Source organism: Homalodisca vitripennis, chromosome 4, assembly GCF_021130785.1.
Source record: "Homalodisca vitripennis isolate AUS2020 chromosome 4, UT_GWSS_2.1, whole genome shotgun sequence".
Classification (NCBI taxonomy): Eukaryota; Metazoa; Arthropoda; class Insecta; order Hemiptera; family Cicadellidae; genus Homalodisca; species Homalodisca vitripennis.
In genome coordinates, this window is record NC_060210.1 from 23,023,897 (window position 1) to 23,043,197 (window position 19,301).

General features: G+C 31.9%; 1 protein-coding gene across 3 annotated transcripts; it reads left to right on the forward strand.

The window, feature by feature from the left end:
• The first annotated feature begins 1,524 nt into the window (after positions 1–1,524).
• LOC124359034 (HIG1 domain family member 1A, mitochondrial-like) lies at positions 1,525–19,036 on the forward strand. 3 transcript variants are annotated; one of them, XM_046811385.1, is made up of 5 exons: positions 1,525–1,675; positions 4,487–4,569; positions 11,194–11,306; positions 13,196–13,303; positions 17,015–19,036. In XM_046811385.1, the coding sequence occupies exons 2-4, from the start codon at positions 4,506–4,508 to the stop codon at positions 13,271–13,273; spliced, it is 255 nt and encodes an 84-aa protein (XP_046667341.1). In that variant the 5' UTR covers positions 1,525–1,675; positions 4,487–4,505; the 3' UTR covers positions 13,274–13,303; positions 17,015–19,036. The 3 variants fall into 3 exon arrangements, with proteins under 3 accessions (XP_046667341.1, XP_046667340.1, XP_046667339.1); XM_046811384.1 differs by having other exon boundaries at positions 13,196–13,290; XM_046811383.1 differs by lacking the exon at positions 13,196–13,303.
• The last annotated feature ends 265 nt before the right edge of the window (positions 19,037–19,301 follow it).

Here is a 19,301-nt window from a genome sequence, read left to right on the forward strand (position 1 = left end):
GGCGCGATCCCAAAGCACGGCGGAGCAACCGATATTTCTACACATCACACAGGTATGTTGGGATGGTTTATTCAATGCGAATGTTGAGTATAGCTCCGTTTCATTGTAATGCCATCAAATTGTGCACCTGAAACAATTATAACACCGCTTCATATACAGGGCCGCATTTACAAATTCGGCGCCCCTAGGCCTACAGACCAAAGAGCGCCCCCCCCCCAGAGGACTCTGATTACACTGACGTAGAAATCCAGTAAATTTCTTAATTACGTAATTTTGATGAACGATAATTACAATAGTATATATATAGAGGAGTGTTTTGAATAAATAAAAGCAATGATGAACCAATGAATGAGTCAACGTCGCACCCCGGACGTAGTTGACCTTGGCCACCCGCCCCGCCGAGCGCCAACACCACCCGCCGCCGCAACTTTTTTCTTTTATGTACTTTAAAATTTATGCGCCCCCTAAAATTTTGCGCCCTAGGCCTGGGCCTAGTGGGCCTATAGGGAAATGCGGCACTGTTCATATACATTTCACTGGATTCCTGCTGGGTGTGTGGTTCTATAGGTGTCCGGTGTCACTATGTCGAAACGTTGCAACGTGAAAACAGCCAAAAATAACATCCTGTTGCCAAGAGTACTGGAATCATGGCAATTATTAAGTAGTATTTCCCATGTACTCTACTGTTTCAGTATTGCGTGGATTCCAGATTCCAAGTTTGCGACAGTGTCAGAAATTAGACACAGCACTAAAGTAAGATAAAATGGAGCTAATACCAACATTGGCATTGAATGAATCCTTAACACCATAGCTTTTTTATTTAAAGAAATATTTTATATTTATCTTCTTGAGAGCATGAGACAGGTATGCATAGTAACATTTTCTCGTTTGAATAGGTGAAAGCTGCCTAGTATATTCAACTTAACTGGCTTCGCCTAATTTCTTTATCTCACGGACTGCATTATAACGTTCCATACTACGTCTACTACGACAGTTTCAAGTATGTTTTTAAAATATTTTTTCAAAAAGAATTTTGGTCAAAAGCATATCAAATTATTAAATATCTCCACTAATAAAAATTATTATTAATTACACAATTGTACAAATTTGGTCTTTATTGAATATTTTAAATCATATATTCCAGTAATATTAAATAGTGGTTACGTATGAAAAAGCAACTAACAACTTACGTATAATTTTACCCTGTATAAAAGATTTTGAACATAAGCTTGCTATCTAATCGGAATTCTGACAGCTTTATATCTGTTTGGGAGGAAAATGTTGGGTACATTTAAAACCTTCTTGTACTGTGAGTTTAAAAAGCGCAATCACAGACTAATTGATCACAGAATCGCAATCAAAAGCGCGATCACAGAACAGTTTTCCATGGAGTTTATATATAAGAACAATCTTATTGGTAGCCTGAAAATTCAATGTACACCTTTTTTTAATAGATTTGTCCCTGACTTATTTTGTGTAACTTTTCCTCATGCAAGGGATTTCCCCCTACGCAATCGCCAACCTTCTCCCTCCTCAGTTACTACATTTCCCTCCCTCCCTTCTTTCCTTTCCGCGAAAGACTGACTGTCTACTCCTGTCTAAATTTCAGTTGTCATTTCGGTTTAAATTTCTTTTGAAACGAGTTAGCTCTCAAGTGCTGTAAATTGTTAAATTGGTAAGTAATTTTATTGTGTTATTAGAAACCCAACCATGAATTGTAGTGTCGTATTTTTCTCAATTTTCAAATATGATGTAATTATGATCATAACCTTTCATTATGACCCTTAGACTAGGCCTATTCAAATTTAGTATGATAGGTCATTTTAAATAAAAGTTTAGAATTGTAGCTAGTTAATATTAATTGGTCGGACTGTATATATTGGATTTAGAACTGTACTAATCTGGCAAGCAATTTAAATGTTTTTCTTTTCAATTTTATAATATTCCTTCAAGAGGAAAATAAGTTAGTTGTAAACTGTAGTCATAGCCTGCATGGGTGCACTGGTTAGTTGCAATGCTTATTCACATGTTTAAAATATCTCTGCTTTATTCAGTAATAACAATTTTTATACATAATTGATTTGAAGTAGACAACAAAAACTGAAAAAGATAAAATTAGCCTTTCTTAACCCTTTATTCGTAACCAGAATGCAATTTGACTTCAGATATTCACAACAATTAGTCTACAATACTACTCCAGGGGGATACTTTAAGACAAATTTCATTGATAGACATGTTTTGAATTAAACTACAGAACCTATTACAATTTAAAAACTAAACTTGTATTTAAAAACAATAGTAACCAGGCCTACTTCATTTTCCTTGCCAATTTGAAACATATAGGCCTAGAATAGATACTGAGGTGATATTGGGTCTATCTTAACGCCTGTTTAACCTCACACAATAATGAGCTGAAATAAATACAAACAGGATAATCTGTTTAAAAATTAATTATAAAAGAACATTCATATAAATTATTGTATTGTTATTGAAATTTATAAAATGCATTTACCGTTACAATAATAATTTGTACTTGCAATAAAAATACTAAAATTTAGTTTTACTATTGCAAACTTTATTCATTATACTACAATTTACAGGAGCAAAAATGCAACTAGTGATCACGGCAACCAGGAGCAAATTACTTAAAGGAGGACATTAAGTAAACAGGAGGAGAGCAAAAAGTATTCATATAACCACGCGTATTTGTACTTCATTTAAAACCAAACACATCATAAATAAAATTAGTGTTTGAGGATAGTAGGCTATAATGCTAATTAAAAAAAATACTAAAATTTGATTTGGTTTGACATACAAATTGAAAAATGAAAGGAATTCATACTATTAAATGTATATTGATGAATAAAAGTATTATTTGAGCCTTATAATTTTGTATGTAACATTCAATTAATTGTTGTTAGAATTTTTCCTTAACAATTACAACTTATTTTAACACAAATTTATTAGAAAGATAATAAAATTATTGTTGTGAAATTATTGGAATCAATGAAAATAAACAGCTGGTATTTATTTATTACAATATTAGTAAGCTACACCAACAGACGTATATCATAATAAAAAATATGTAATGTATTTTAATAAAATTAACCTATCATAATACATAAATAGAAAATCAGAATATGACTCAATGCAGTGAGGCTACATTATATAGCTCTGTTTGCATATCTTGAATGAAAGCAAAAATGATTTTTTTTAAAGTGGTTATTAATACTTTACCAATTGTTAAACTCATGACTCACAACTTTTAAATACTGCCAGCCAACACGTCGTTCTCCAACTACTTTTTACTAAAAAATTTATTAAGCTGGGAAAAAAGGCTGTGGTTTTAAGGTGCTAAATCAGGTCTGAATGGTTGAGTAATATGATGGCTGTATTGTTTCAACCTCCTATCTCACACTTTGACGGCCAGACACGTGGCAGGTTCGTGGTGTGGGCAATAGTCGATTGCACGTATTTCCCACTGCAACATTTTTCACATGGCCGCCTCTTTTGATTCTTTCACCAAATGTGAATTTAGTGTTATTCGTTTCCTGTAAGCCGAAGGGAATAGTGCAAAATAAATTCATCGGAGGATGTGCTGTGTGTACGGAGTGATGGTGTTGTGCGTGAATTGCATCAAAAGTATAAAGGTAGCCGAACTGATGACATGCATAATGAAGGAGGTCAAGGACTCAAGTATGTCGCTACAGATGGCTTTGTTGAACAAATTGACAACTTGCTTAGAGAAAGTTCTAGATTCACAATAAGTGCTTTGGCTTTGAAATTTCCAGAGGTGTCCAGATCTTCTCTTTGCACTGTTGTTACACAACGTTTAGGCTACATAAAGATTTATGTTCGCTGGGTGCCAAAGACGTTGACTGACATCCACAAAGCTTTGACATTCCTTGGAATTGATTCATGAGTGTGGCATTCGGTCATCTTAAAACTTTTGACACGATACCCGCACAACACCATGCCTCATGATGTTTTCTCTGTAAACACGGCTCATTTTCCGATAAATTTCTGCTGCATTATTCCCTTCTGCTTGCAGGAAACGAATAACACTCTTCAATTTAAATTTGGTGGGAGAATCAATAGAAGTGGACAAATTTATACGACTGCACCTCAGTGCAAACTGACTACTTGAACTCGGCAGTGACAAATGTTGTAGCGGGGAAGACGCCTGATCGACTACTGCGCACACCGCGGACCTGCCACGTGTCTAGCCGTCATGGCGTGAGATCGGAAGTTGAAAATAAAAATCACCAAATCACCAAAATATGCGTTGTTTGTTGATGAGTTTAGGTCAATAAGTATTATCAATGAACCAATCATTATAAATAGGATAAAAAATAATTGTTACGCCTTTTTGTTTTTTTTATTGGTATCAATGTTAAAAGAATTATAATCACTGTTACCTCTTCTACAAACTCAAATGATCGTGTCACTTATTCTGTTGTTTCACAGAGTTATTTTTGTTTTATAGGTTATACAATCTGCACAACATGGATGAATCACAGGGAGATAGACTGTCAAGAAAAATGAAGGAGGCTCCTTTATTGCCAATTGGTGAGTTGGATCTTATTTATTTTACTAATTTATTTTAAACTTTGTTTGAAAAGTAAATATACATTGTGTATGCATCCAAGAAAATAACCCTTTTTTGACCAATGGAAATTTTTGTAATTTTTCTGGTACAAGCTTTTGACATGACTATTATTTTTGGATGTGGTACTAAAAATTAAAAAAAAGTTAAGAATAGGAAAAATTCTAATTTTATATAAATATGTTATAGTATAGCATTAAAAAAAGATATTCTTTATTATATTATTCACAATTAAATCATCTGCAATACAGCATTATTTAATAATCGACTAGATGAAAAATTTGCTTTTTAAAGTTTTTTTCTTTACTCTTAGTTTACTATTAGAAACATTTCTGCCGGAAACAACATCTTTAAGTTTTTTACTTTACTTTATTTAGTAACTAGCGGGCCCGGCGCGCTTTGCTGCGCATTTCAATAATTTTTTGCAAAAGTTGCCCGCGGCTTCGCACGCAATTTCCCGTTGAAAACAGTACACTATATTCACTTATTCTTTTTCTATCACATTCTAAACATTGCTGAGATAATTGATAGTCGTTCCATCGTGAGCCTCTTGGGCGTATTATGAAGGTATGTACCATATTCCTGCCTCTATCTAGCTGTTACCCACGGCTTCGCACGCAAATCTTAAGAACCGAAGTCCTTATATTACTTAGTAAATTTTTTTTTTTTACTATAATAAATTTTAGATTAAATTAGTTATATCTCCGATGCCACGATTGAGCTTGCTTTGTTGTCTCGATCGAGAGAATATGTACACACGGAGTTTTGAGAACCATACTTCTGTCAAAAAAAAACAACTAAGGTTGATTTTATAACATTCTTTATATTTGTAGCCAACGTAAGATAGTAATTATGATATCTGCATTACTCTTCTGATCAAGCATGAGCATGGTTTATATTAAATAAATATTGCAGTTAAAGGTGAATTTTTACGTCAAATTTGAATTGTATTATCTGGATAGTAAAGTCTATGTTTAACAGTGATTGCAAAAACAGTTTTAAACAAAATTTGTCGTTTCTCTTAAGCTTACTCTATGCTTTAAAACTATAAGTGTAATATATGTTTACAAAGAACAGCTGATTAAAAATTTGAAAAGACGTTAACATATGTTTGCTGCAATGCATTTCTTATGGGTATTTCTGTAACCAGTGGGGCGGAATCCTGAATCGGGAAAGGGATGGGCATAGCTTATAAACCTTCTCCGTGGAAAAATACATATACGTACAAATTTTCATCATGATCGGTCCAATAGTTCACGATTCCATAAAGGACAAACATACAAACATTCATTTTTATATATATAGATAAAACAACTATCGCTGGCATAAAGTCAAGTCCAACACATGAAAAGCAAATGAAAAATAATTGTTTGAGTACTGTACAGGAAACGGTCAAATGAGTCTCTATAGAGAGGCTCATTACCATTTCCATTTTTGTTTTGTTTTTATTTTAGGCCTCTTTTACCCTTATTCTGCCTTCCCTCATGGTCAATTGACCTGTTCTTATCAAACAGAATAAGAGGGAGAGTTATACAATACAAGGTTGACAGTGATAAGATAAAAAGTGCAGACAGGCGTTTTCTCTAACAGAGACTCAGGTATGCCACTGTAGATTACTAACCATGGGTTCAACCATCACTTTTATATGGGTAAATGATAACTATATTTTGCATGCTAAGTAAAACCAAAATCCTTGAGCCGCTGGAATTCAATGAAAAACTATCACCATGTAGCTGGGATATAGAGCTACAATGTGGTGGTATACAGGGCTCAAGTTGTGTTGGAACACCTTGTAAAATGAACAGATCGGTAGAACACAAGATCTTATAAGTATTCAGCCTCATCAAAAGCTCCTTATGCCTTATATTGGAAGGGACATATTCTGGATACTAGGAGCCCTCATTCTGTGGGACCAGTCATAAGCACGCCCGTAATCAGACCGGTTTTTTCTGATAATTTTACTGGAGTCCGGGCCCTCAGAGAGCCCTGACAAACGTCTATTTGAAGTGATCATGACAAGATCTAATCTAATAACTGAACCTTACTATCATTAACAAAATAATAAGATGTTGTCAATGGGATGACAGTGGTTGTGGGGGTAATGAAGTGGTGTGACTGGGGCACGGTGGTGGGACATGACTGGGTCCGGCCATATATTTTTCTGGAGCCCACCAAAGTTGAGTATGGCCCTTGCCACAAGGTTGCCAGTCATCTCCCTCAATGTTATGTGTAGTTTTTATTACATTTCTCTCAAATGCAACACTGTGTTTTAACTAATCCTAATCCTTAGATGTTCTCTTTTAACTAGATAGGAGCAAGGAATTACCCTACAGTAGACTCGAGGCAGAGTAACTTTCTCACGACTTAAGCACTTATTTCCCAAACTGATAATGGTTGTAAGATATTTGTCCCTGTCTACTTTGCTTGCTGCCTTTCGATTTGCTCTGGAAAGACAACTAGATGGACTCCCAGATAGCCTGGTTGTTCATTGTGATTTGATTAAACTACAAAGACAAGTATGTAGGCTACCTGCCGTGTAGGTTACCCATCCTGTAGGTTACTCATTCTGTTCATGAAATGTAACCAGGCTACTGAACTGTTTTAGAATTATTAGAGGTACTTTGATATTATCCAGAGGCCACTATTTTTGGAAGAGTTTTTGATACCGGAAACCTCAAAAATTACATTATTAGAAATAACAGACTTTGACTTACTGTGAGAATTATGGTGATCAGTTTATGTTTTCTGACTCCCAAAAGGAAGTGATGTCAACGAGAAGGATGCCACTCTGTCCATATCTACTACTTGTTATACCGGGATATAAGTAGGTTTAGATCAGGTTGTCATAAATATGTTACTAGTGGTACCAAAGTTAAATATAACCTTTAAGAGCAATGACATGATCTGAGCTTGTATTTTGGTACTAACTTAAGGGATGTTTTTCCTTTTTTGCCAGAAGTGTGAGGTGGTGTCACCTCACACCCACACAGTGAAGCCCATACTGATGGTCAGGGGCATTTCCGATCGGTACTTTCCTGACCTCAGATAACTTCCCAGACCATCCAATTTTTCCAACATTGGATCACATTAAACAAACCGCCACCTGGTGTAAAAAGAAAAACATCCCTTAAGATAGTACCTAAATTCTAGCTCAGATATGAGCACTTGTTAACTTTTTATATTTATAATACGTATGTATATATTTATCTACTTATTTAGTCTAATACAAAATAGTAGATGGGACATAGTGGCCTCAGAATACAAGAACCGATAGTCACAATGACATGTAATTTTCACAGTAAGTCAAATAAAGTCTGTTCTTTCTAATAATTTACCGTAGTTGTTTTTGGTCCCCGTTATGAAAAGCCTTCCAAAAATAGTAGCCTCCGGATAATACCAAAGTACCATTTTAGATAACAGGTTAAATACTGATGACAGTCAAGTCATATGTGAGTGAAGTTTCCATCCCATGGACATATCTGTGGTGTAACACTTGAGCAAATATTATTGAAGTTGTTAAAATTCCAATTCAGGGAAAAAGGAATACGCCTTTGCCAGTTTGGATTGGTGCATTTGGATGTAAAAGCTACATCTATTTTTTGGGCCTTTACTTTATTTGATAACATAAATGTATAATGTGATAAATCATATTCAAAATTTTTTACATTAACCCTCACCCAGTTGACTTACGGTAATGTGCTTAAATACATACTAATAATATTTGTGCTCATTGAAATTCAATCGTTTTAAACTGTTAAATAACTTCTATGCCCCTGTGCTTATTTTTTCACTTCACAAAAGCATGTCAATGGGGAAAAGAAGTAGTATATAAAATAAAGCCAGTTTTAACTGCCAATAAAAATCAGACAAGTTGTAGGATTGTATTAGATGATGAAAAAGTTTTTAATTGACCCAGTGAAGAAAATGAATGTAAAGTGTAAGAAAAAGAAAAGTGTAATTGTTGATAATTGTGGAGCAAAGTGAAGCAGAGTCTAATTGTAGACATCTGTGAAGTACTTATCAGAAATCTTGTGTTGCCAGAGTTGCCCATTAGCTATAAATAACACAAGCTGACCACAATCTTCTTTGATTTATCTCGGTTAATAATGTTTCAGTTCCAGCCAGATAGAAATGTTTGTGATGGATCTTTTTTGACCTTGAATATACACTGTATTATTATAATAGGTTCTTCCTCTCCAACAATCTTCAATTTAATCTGACTCCACTTTAAATAAGATTAGTTTTTCTCATCAGATGAATGTAGTAGAACTAAATTATCTGAAAATTTGAAAAAAATGTACAATACTTTACAATAAAGTAATGTTTCTAATTATACATTAAGGAGTAAAAGTATATAGTAATCAGAAATTATTATTTTAACATACATTATTTTGCATTAGTAATTTTAGTCAATACAATTCTTGTATATGAATTATAATCAAGATTCCATGAGAATTAGAGGATTAACATAGTAATGAAATTGTAATGTAATATACAAACTTTTGAGGAATATTTTCTCTGTAATCTCTTATGACAAATATTTGTGAATATTATGTGTATGTATACATACAATACACACATATATATATATATATATATATATATATATATATATATATATGATGAATGATTTTGAAATATGAATAGGTATTTAAGGAAATATACCTATTCAAATAGATGATAGGCGTTAAACTCTTCCCCTACAGCGAACTAACAGCTTATTCTGTTTGATAAGATTCTCACACAGGCCAGTGGCCCATGAGGACAGGCAGAATAAGGCTTAAAGGGGATCGGCTTCGCCTTTAAAAAAAAGTTGTATTCATTTATTTCTCATGAAATTTACAACTGTTCAATATCTCCAAAACTGTACAAGTTAAAAAAAAATGTATAACAAAAAGTTAAGGAAATGTTATATGCATTTGAAAACACCTTTTTATTTTGTGTAGGTCAATAAATAACAGTGTTATGAATTTCCTTTTAATATGAAAGGTTGCCATATTGGAACCAGATGGTGTATCAACTGCCCAATGACATTAGTAATTTATAAGATCAGTTATTGAACTTGTTTCATTACTCCTTTTACTAGTTCGTGTACATACACATACACATGTAATCTATATATATATCGCAATTTGTATTTCTCTGTGTCCATAAATAACTGAGTTGTGAATATTTTTAAAGTTTTAAACTGCTATATTGAAACAAATTGGCATGTCAAGCTAGTAAACATACTTAGCTGAGATATTTATAAGACCAATTTATGTACCTAGTTTCAACTTCTTTGGCCCTTTTTTTGGGACAGTTATAATTTTTGTAAGTGACTTCATAATATAATATATATATATATATATATATATATATATATATATATATATAAAGGGTGTAACAAAAAGGTTTGGCTGGCTATGTATTTGTAAATTTTGTGTGCGATTCTAAGCTAAAAATTAAGAGTATTTTTTGTTCTAATTTCCACTTCGTTTAGCCTCTAGCCGCCATTTTGTAATTTTTATTAACAAATTGGCCAAAGAAACCAAATTTGGTACATATGTTTGAATAGGTAAGAGGGGAAAAAATTGTGTTATTTTCTTTAATATTAAAAAATGGCATCTGTTGAAAATTTTTAAGGTTAAATAACAAAAAAGCAGTATAGTTATAAAAATTGTACTAATCACCAACTATTTGGAGAATTTTACTGCAATTCCAACGGTACCAGTTTAAACGGAATCCGTCAAGACATAAACGAGCAAGACCAATTTAAAGGTACGCTGGCATAAGCTGTGAGCAGCAAACATTTTGTCTTTTGATAGGTATCACCGGTTTTATATGTTATAAAAGTTTTGAAAGATACTAACTATTTTACAATTTTTATAAAAATTCCAATGGTGCATGAATTTTTTTTAAAACATTTTCAACAGACTCCATTTTGTTAATATTAAAGAAAAATAACAGATTTTAAATATATTTTCCTCTTACTTATTGAAACCTATGTGCCAAGTTGTAGAGATAATTTGTTAATAAAATATACAAAATGGCGGCTAGCGGCTAAACAAAGTGGAAATTGGAAAAAGGTTAAAGTAATCATCGTCTGGAATAGGCTAAGTTAAACATTGTCTAGTAACCATGCGAGGCAGACTAGAGTAATCATTGTTTAGCAACCATTACTTGGACAATTGCTCTCTGTATTGAATTTAAATAAGAAGGAAAAATAAGATGACTTATTATAAGATGAAAGAAATGGCAGGCAACCAAAATTATTATACACTTAGAATATAATAATATATTTAAATAAACTAAATGTTAATGTTGTATATTATTGAGAAGAAAAACTAATTCTTCATTAGAATTCACTTTGGTTAATACCACATATGCCAAATGTGAATAATTGTTAGTTACAGCTTCTCTAACTGGTCTGATGTTCTACTGGCAGAAGAATACAGATTTCGGTGACTCTATTGTCCGATACTTCGAGCGAATCAATGAAAATCCCATTGGGCAGTAAAAGAGTGATCGTCTCTTAAGGTGTTCGAAGCAAAACATGCCTGTAATCTGTTAATACAAGAGAAAAAAAAGATAGTTGAATGTTTCAGGTCTTTTGGGATTCGTGGGAGCTCTTGGCTACGGAGCGTACAAATACAAACATAGAGGCGAGATGTCTCGGTCCCTGTTCTTTGTTCAACTGAGAGTTGGAGCCCAAAGTATGGTAAGTCATTCAACTTGTTATCAAACTCCTTTGTAACACTATCTTTCCATTAACTATTCACATATTTCATGAATACTACCATTTTATCTCTGTGTTATCAGCTAATAAAGACACACTTCCTTTTTATGAAGTATCAGATAATTTTGACATTGAAAAAGATGAGCTCTTCTTATAACCTGGGATAACTTAATCAGCAATACTTTTTTTAATAATACTACAATTAAACTGTATACATGTATGTATATGCTTACATAATAATTGTTGTTGTGAACAAATTGAAAAAGTTTATAGTTTCAAATATTTTGGATTGAGTCCGGATGAAATTATTGTGATGAAAATTGACTCAGAATGTTATATTTTGCGTTAATCCATTCACATTTGCAATATGCAATAGTGTGTTGGGGGAACTTTTAAATTTCACATTGACAAATTGAGAACAACTCAATATTTTTATATGAGAATTGTATTAGAGAAAAGTAAAAATAAGAGCTTTTTTCTCTGTTTAGATTGTTGAAAATATTACCAATACAGAATTTGTTTGGTACTAAAACTTTATTTTACAAGACAAGAAAGGCATGTAATAATTTGTTTATAACACCAAAAGTTATGTTATATCAGTTTTTGTGTTCTTTGGCATTACAGTTTTAAAAATTAGTATACTGGACTTTCTCTAGTCCAGCCACTTTGTATTGTACTGTGTATTGATTATTTAATAAGAAAGTTTAAGAAATGCCTTATGATTCCTGTACAAAGCAAAAAGCGCTGGTAAAGCAGATCAAGGCAATTAGACTTCTAGCACCAGGGAGATTTGCTGGTAGAAGATTAATGTTTTATAATTTTAAACAGTTTTCATTTTTACAAACCTTTAGTACAGTAAAATTATGTTTGTAATTTAACATTTTTTTTAGTGAAGACTTTATAAAATTGAAAACTTGAATGTGCTAGCAATCATAGGTTATGAATTTTGGTTGAAGGAGGAGCTCTTCTATATTGGAGTTTGCTGCGGTGGTAGAGAAATTGCAAATGTGCACTCAAGGTCAACAGACTAATGGTGGTCTGTGCGTGTTTCTCAACAAGAATGTAATTACTGTACACGCCCATTGCTGGCGGACGGCTACATAATTAATTGGTTCAATATCCTAAGTCCACATAAAAAAAACTGGTACATCAAGTAATGCTTCCAATTTTTTAATGTTTTTACTAAATGAAATATTACATTTTAGTTAGTTTTTCTGTAAGAAAAGTTTGAACATCTATGTCAAAATTTTTAATTGCATTTTAGTTAAAGAGCTGGTAGTAGTAAAATGACCTTGAGTTTGTCCTCAGAAGAACAAATTAAACCTCATGCACATTTGCGCCCTTATTTTTTATTGTAGCATTTTGGAAAATGTCACGTTTAAAACATATAATCAATATGCATAGAAACACTTTTTAGTTTCTTTTTTTTATTGTTTACTTTTTGAATATTTAAATCAAAAAGTTCTAAAAAGTTTGAGATGAAAAACTAAAAACCCGTATGGTGCGTATTTGTTTTTTATTTAAAATGAGACATCTCCCAAAGTTCTATGCTTGAAAATAAGTTTGTAAACTTGGTCTTGGTCTTGTTCTCTGCCACTACAGCCGGTTCTTGAGAAAATTTTCTCACTGTCCTTGAATTAGCTATATAAAACTGGATATAAATTCAATTCTTTCACTAGATCCAGAACCCATACAAAATATTATGAGCTTTTTAATAAAAATTTGGTATTTTTTTATTCTGTTGTATTTAGTGATTAAATACTTGTAACAAAGGTTCAAGAATTTCCCAAAAGGAAGTGTTTAATGCACTTGCTTCTTGTCGTAGATCTTCCGTGTTGTTCTGCCTGTTGTAGATTGTTGCATTTTTACAGGTAGTTGGAGCCCTGGTCATTAGCATAGCGCTTTCGCTAGGCAAGCGCTTGCTGAACCAAACGTCTAGGGAGCATTGAGATTGCACAACTATTACGTAATATCGCTATGTGTGTGTTTTACTGTGGGATTGTGAAGTCTACTTGCAAACCATTTGTAGAAGTAGATTCAAAGTGGGAACATCGCTTTTGTGCAGTCCTTTGGATTAATCAGCTTAATCTGCTCGGTAGTTAGCTAAATGTTTTATTAACCTTGTTTGTTGACTAGTTTGATCTAAAATTTGACTCATCTTATCATTTGGTATTTGACAATTTTGTCTTTAATCCATACAGGTTCTTTGGCAAGATTAAATTTTATAAATTCATCATAGTTTATAACACACAATATTATTAATAATTCAATGTTACAGCTACAAAGAGAGGTTATTTCCTCCCCCCCCCCCCCGCAACTGTTATCGAACTTAAATACTAAAGACATCTTGAAACACATCTTAACATGTATAGAAGTACATCATAATATTTGTAATAGGGTTTATATATCTCTTTTATCTCAAATCTCATTGGTTTCAGGAATCCATTTTGACCCAGATTGCAGATTGTTCATATAGAACTTTAACCCTAGAAGTGGCACGATGTTTCAGTGTACCCATTAATGTACTTTTCTGAGGGCTATGTTAACTACAACCAATAGTCCAAATGTAACAAGTTATACACAATGTCTCCCCAAAAAAGATAGAGAAAAATATTTTGTTGATTAATTTTTTACTTTCAACACAATTTCTAAAAAAAGTTTTTTTTTTATTCACCTCAGAAAGTTTTTTTTATACCTAACTTTGAAAACAACAAAATGTACATTTAACCCCAAGTTGTATGCTGTTTCCATATGTAATGTTGATATGACTTATACGTTATGTATACATGTCATATTTTTATGAAAATTTTGGTGTCTTGACGGAAGAAAATAAATAAACAATGCAAGTTAACAGATATTATCAGTCTAGTGGAGCTTCCAAAGAATACAGCATATGTCTACATTATTTGTTTTCATTGATTATTGATTTCTTATCATTGTTAGATTCAATTCATCTTTAATTACTCATTCACCCCCATAAAATAGTGTGTAAGTCTCACAACCCATGAAAATTTTAGAAATTATCCGATAGCAACCAGCATTAAGCTTTAGGAGGATATCCAGATTCGTTATTACATTCTCAACTTTTTTATTTAACAAATTTGTGAGACTTCTACCAAAGAAGATTCAAAAGCTAAATTCGGTTTTGTTCTACAATTCTTAATAGATTAAATAAAACTATTCTCTTTTGTTGCATATCATTTTGTTTCCTTTTAAAAATGTAGATTAGGATTATGTTAAAATAAAATAATAAATATGAACTTTAAAAAATGATCTATACAAGATAAATTAAGTTTGTTTTAAAATGTTACGTAAACATTCTTTTTTCCAGCATTATTATACTATCATACATGTTATGATGCAAATACGAATATGCAGAATTTGCCCAATTTCATAAGGAATAATAGAGATATAAATAATTTTGTGGAATAAAATTTAAAAAATAAATCAAATATGTGAAGAAAACTTCTTTGTGAATTATTTATGAATTATGTGTAGATTTGAATGTGCAAAATCCTTTCATTGTTTTATTTTATTAAATAAAAAAGTAATATTTCATTTAGGTGACTGAAATATCAGTAAGTTAGGGAACTTCCTTTTTCGATTAGTACAGAAAAAAAACATACTTTCATTTCAGAAAATGGATAACATGGATATGTTACATGTTGATGTGACACATTCCGGTACTGTAACCAATGACATGGGAGTATCAACACGACAGATCTAGGGTTAATATTTTTTTAAAGTGATTTCTATTTGGTCCATATTATGGAACAAAGACAAATTTTGCACCTTTGCTAAAAGTCATCATCTTCAGACTGTAATGCTTCTGGCACTTAAAAGCTAAATACCATTATCATACTAAGTTTGGGCTGAAACAATTAAAGATTATGGAGTTTATCATGTACATGTTTGTGTTATTTTGCATAACCCCATATTGTATATGAATATTAGAACAGGAATCTGGAAAAGTTTTCTGGAGAGTCTTTCACGGAGGTGATTGCATATGCAAATTTCTATTAAATCTGTAAAAAAATAAACAAATACAAAATTAACTTTCAACTATAAATTATTATTATAACACATACAAGATTAATTGAAGCACCACCAGAGTAATTGCTATTTTATGATGGCACATATTTTTTTTAAACTTTATTAAATGTTACAGAATGTTGATGTAAAAGAATTTGAAATAAAATACGTCTTTATAAGAAGAGTAGTTAGGACTATAAAGTCCTCTCTACCACTTAACCTCATAAAAAATTAAACTAACACACACGCGCGCACACACACACACACACACACACACACATTTATATATATATTGCTTGTTTTTTAAGCTAAGGTTCATTTAATATTAATGTAAAAATAGATTTAGATTATATATATATATATATATATATATATATATATATATATATATATATATATATATATACACACACATACACACACACACATTTATAACTAAAAACTAAATCTATTTTTTACATTATATATTAACCCTCTCCCGCTCATAATAATTCCAGGCGCCCGTGGTACTACTGAACCCTATTAATTCGCTACTCCGACACGGAACCCTCGACTCGCAGTGCCCGCGACTCACACGTTTTGCTATTGGTTTATTATTTTATTAGTCAACATTACAATGTAAATATTTTAAACAAATAAACTTACTTATTATTGAGAAATGTCCACTCCTTTTTGTTTGTGATATGTCATGTATAACACAATACTCAATGACTTTAGGAAGATCGTTAATTCACACATAAATTTCAATTCCTACGAATGCTTTTATTTCATCTGCAGTTACCGGTGTCCAATTTGAATCCTGTTTGTTGCTTTCATTTTGTTTATAGACAGCGTTTCCTACGCTGTACATGACACGAGATTCTCAAAAAAATCATTTCCTCCTAACAATAGATTTAAAAAATCGTTTTCAGATGACATGGCCCACAACTGCTATAGAATATATTAGGCTCAACATAGTTTATTACATGAGGCGAGGGAGGGGGCAGATGAAGGGGTGCAGGCAGAGTACAGCAGCGCCGAGCCCGAGCTGTTGGTTGGGCAGGAGCAGTTTCAAGGTCATCTACACCAAACTCACAATCACTAGCATCACTCCCAACATTAGCATCACTGTGATCACTCAGAACACTGTTGTCAACACAGATATCACTACTTTCACTTGAATCATCACTATCACCACAAATTACAAAATCATTCATTCACTGTCGCAAAGAGTACAACTAGGCCCGGTCATGTTTTCCGCAAAACTAATCAAAATTAAAACAATAAAAGCGTTATTGCACAATAAAATACGAAAGAATAACGGTCTCCTTATAGCAAAACAGTCATAATAATTTTGAATATTGCCGCTAGAGCGTAGAAGATGGTAAAGCAGTACAAGTCAATCTGAGTCTTGTGCTCTACAGTGGCTAAAAGCTGTCCAAGTCGATTCAAGTCTTGCGTGCGGGAGAGGGTTAAATGAACCTTAGCTTAAAAATAAGTATCAATAATTAATGTAACTTTATACATATTTACAATTTGGCACACAAGTCAGGTGTTCATCTCGTAAATAAACTTTTATGTCTTAAAATAGACACTAACAAATCACCATGGTGGTGTTTCAAAGGGTGTAAAAACTATTTTTGTTAGATGTTATTGATGTAGGTAATGTACTATTGCAGGTCGTTGGCGCCTTGGTTGCAGGCATCGCGTACACATTGGGAAAACGTCTGCTATTCCCAACACCCAAGGAGCAAGGACCACATTAATGTTTAGCAAAGATACTATAGCATTTTTTAATGTGAGATTTTCAATGCATACTGTTATTTTTCCAAGAGGTGCTTGCCTTATCTTTTTCAAGTCATGTAAAACAAGTAATTTATAGTCATATTTAGAAATTTGTAGTTTGCTTCAAGAAAACCTCTAAAACAGTTTTGCTTTCATTTAAATCATGATAAAACAAATATATTAGCATGTTTAAGTTCTTGGAAACAGCAAAACCCATTTGTCGAAAATAAACAAAAACGTTTTTCATATATTTTTCATTCATGTTCATTTCAGCTTTACTAATTTTCAGTTCTTATGAACCCCATCTAGTGAGTTTATTGTATTGTATTCATATGTACAAAATTAAATCTCTACAGTTTTTTAATAGATTCCAGATGGAGAGAAACTGCGCTTGTTAAAAATAATTAATTAGAACTTTTGTCCAAAGGCATTTTATTAAACACTGCCCATTTGATAACCAAAGATTTAATTTTGATTTCAAATGAATGCTAACCCACTCAGTTTGGCTGTCATGCCTCAATTAAGCGTAAATGTCACTAAATAGCAAATCAGTTTGGTGGAGTGCCATTTTTTCTTAAATTAAGAGGTGAATTAAAATAATAAAGTTACTCTATATTGGAGTTACAATAGCATAATAAATTCATATTATTATATTTAAGAGTGATGGTTTGATACGATATATCTTTTCTATACGAGTATGTGGTTGTAAAACTTTGTTTAGTTTGTTTTTTTTGAATTAATCGTCTGCAACAAGTGGAACAAGTGTATTTAGATATACCTCAAAATCTTGCAGGGTGACTACCATTTTGTTAATCCAGAAGTTGTTATGTGTTTATTATATTTAATATCTCCTTCCACTCATGTAATATAAAATACCAGATAATGTAGTGTTTTCTCTTTTTGGTAATAATTTGTATCGCTTGCCCATCCCTTTTTTAGGTTTTTGTGTTGCCAGATACCAAGATTTCAATAAGAACCAGTACAGTGGTTTTCACAAAAAGCAGATTTTTATGACAGTTTTTATTCTATTTAAATTTTAGTTCCGTATTAGCTATTTGATACAAATTTACATACATAGGATTTGTTTTAAATTTAATAAGGAATGGGGAAAAATGTACCAGTTAGTTGAGACTGTATAGTTGTGGCAATATCATGTATTTTTGGTGATCAAACATGTCAAATTGTACCACTACTTTCAATACCCATGTACTCAGTGTAGGCTATATTCTTTAGGTAGTATTATCTGATATCAACGATCATGAGGTTTATAATATTGTGTTTTTTTATTTAAGAGTTTTGGACAGGCCTAAAATTGGTAGCTATCCTGCTGTGATGTGTCTAATATGATAACACATAAAATCTTACTATAAATTAGATCTAAATTATTTAAGTCCAGCTAACACTTACTTCTATTGGAACTTTTGAAATTGCTGTTCAGACATTGATCATAGTTTTCAAGTGTAAACACTTTTTAATTGCTAACAATATTTCTGTGCCAAGAAAATATTTGTATTTATTAGATGGTTAAATTCATCCACATCATGTTATACAATTTTATTGATATTATCAAGAATATAAGCAATACAATTTGTTTGTTTTGTAAAATTGAGAAATGAAATTGTAATTTTTTTGTTACTTTTTGAACGGGAATGTACTGTGAAAAGTGTGTATGGAGTGTTGCAAAGCGATTGAAGACATGACAATAATTTGCTTGTTTCTCCTGTCACAAATAACACATGATCAGCAAAACCGTATTAAAAGATGTATTATTATTTGTTACTTATGAACTAATGTTTCATCTTATAGATGTGTAACTTTTATATTTATTATCTAGTATATAATTTAATATTTGCTTTATCTACAAATTCTCTAACTGTGATGTTAAACTGAAAATAAATCTATTTTATTTCAAATAACTTTGTTAAATTTTTATTCTGAAAAGTCCTAGATCCTCAAAATATGTATATTTTAATATAAACAAAAATATTTTGATATTGAACTTACCATGATGATTGTAATACATGTTGCAGCTATATATATATTCTAAATAATCCGTCAAAATTTGGAAGTTATAGCTCTGATAGTTTTTTTTTATTTATAACTCACAATATGAGATTTAAAAAATGACTGTTAAAATTGTTTATACAAACAAATTTTTATATTTCTCAGTATACTAAAAAT

Coding starts and splice junctions, on each gene's coding strand:
- LOC124359034 (XM_046811383.1), top strand. CDS start 4,506: ATGGATGAATCACAGGGAGATAGACTGTCAAGAAAAATGAAGGAGGCT. Junction 4,570..11,193: donor GGCTCCTTTATTGCCAATTG/GTGAGTTGGATC, acceptor TGAATGTTTCAG/GTCTTTTGGGATTCGTGGGA. Junction 11,307..17,014: donor GAGTTGGAGCCCAAAGTATG/GTAAGTCATTCA, acceptor GTACTATTGCAG/GTCGTTGGCGCCTTGGTTGC.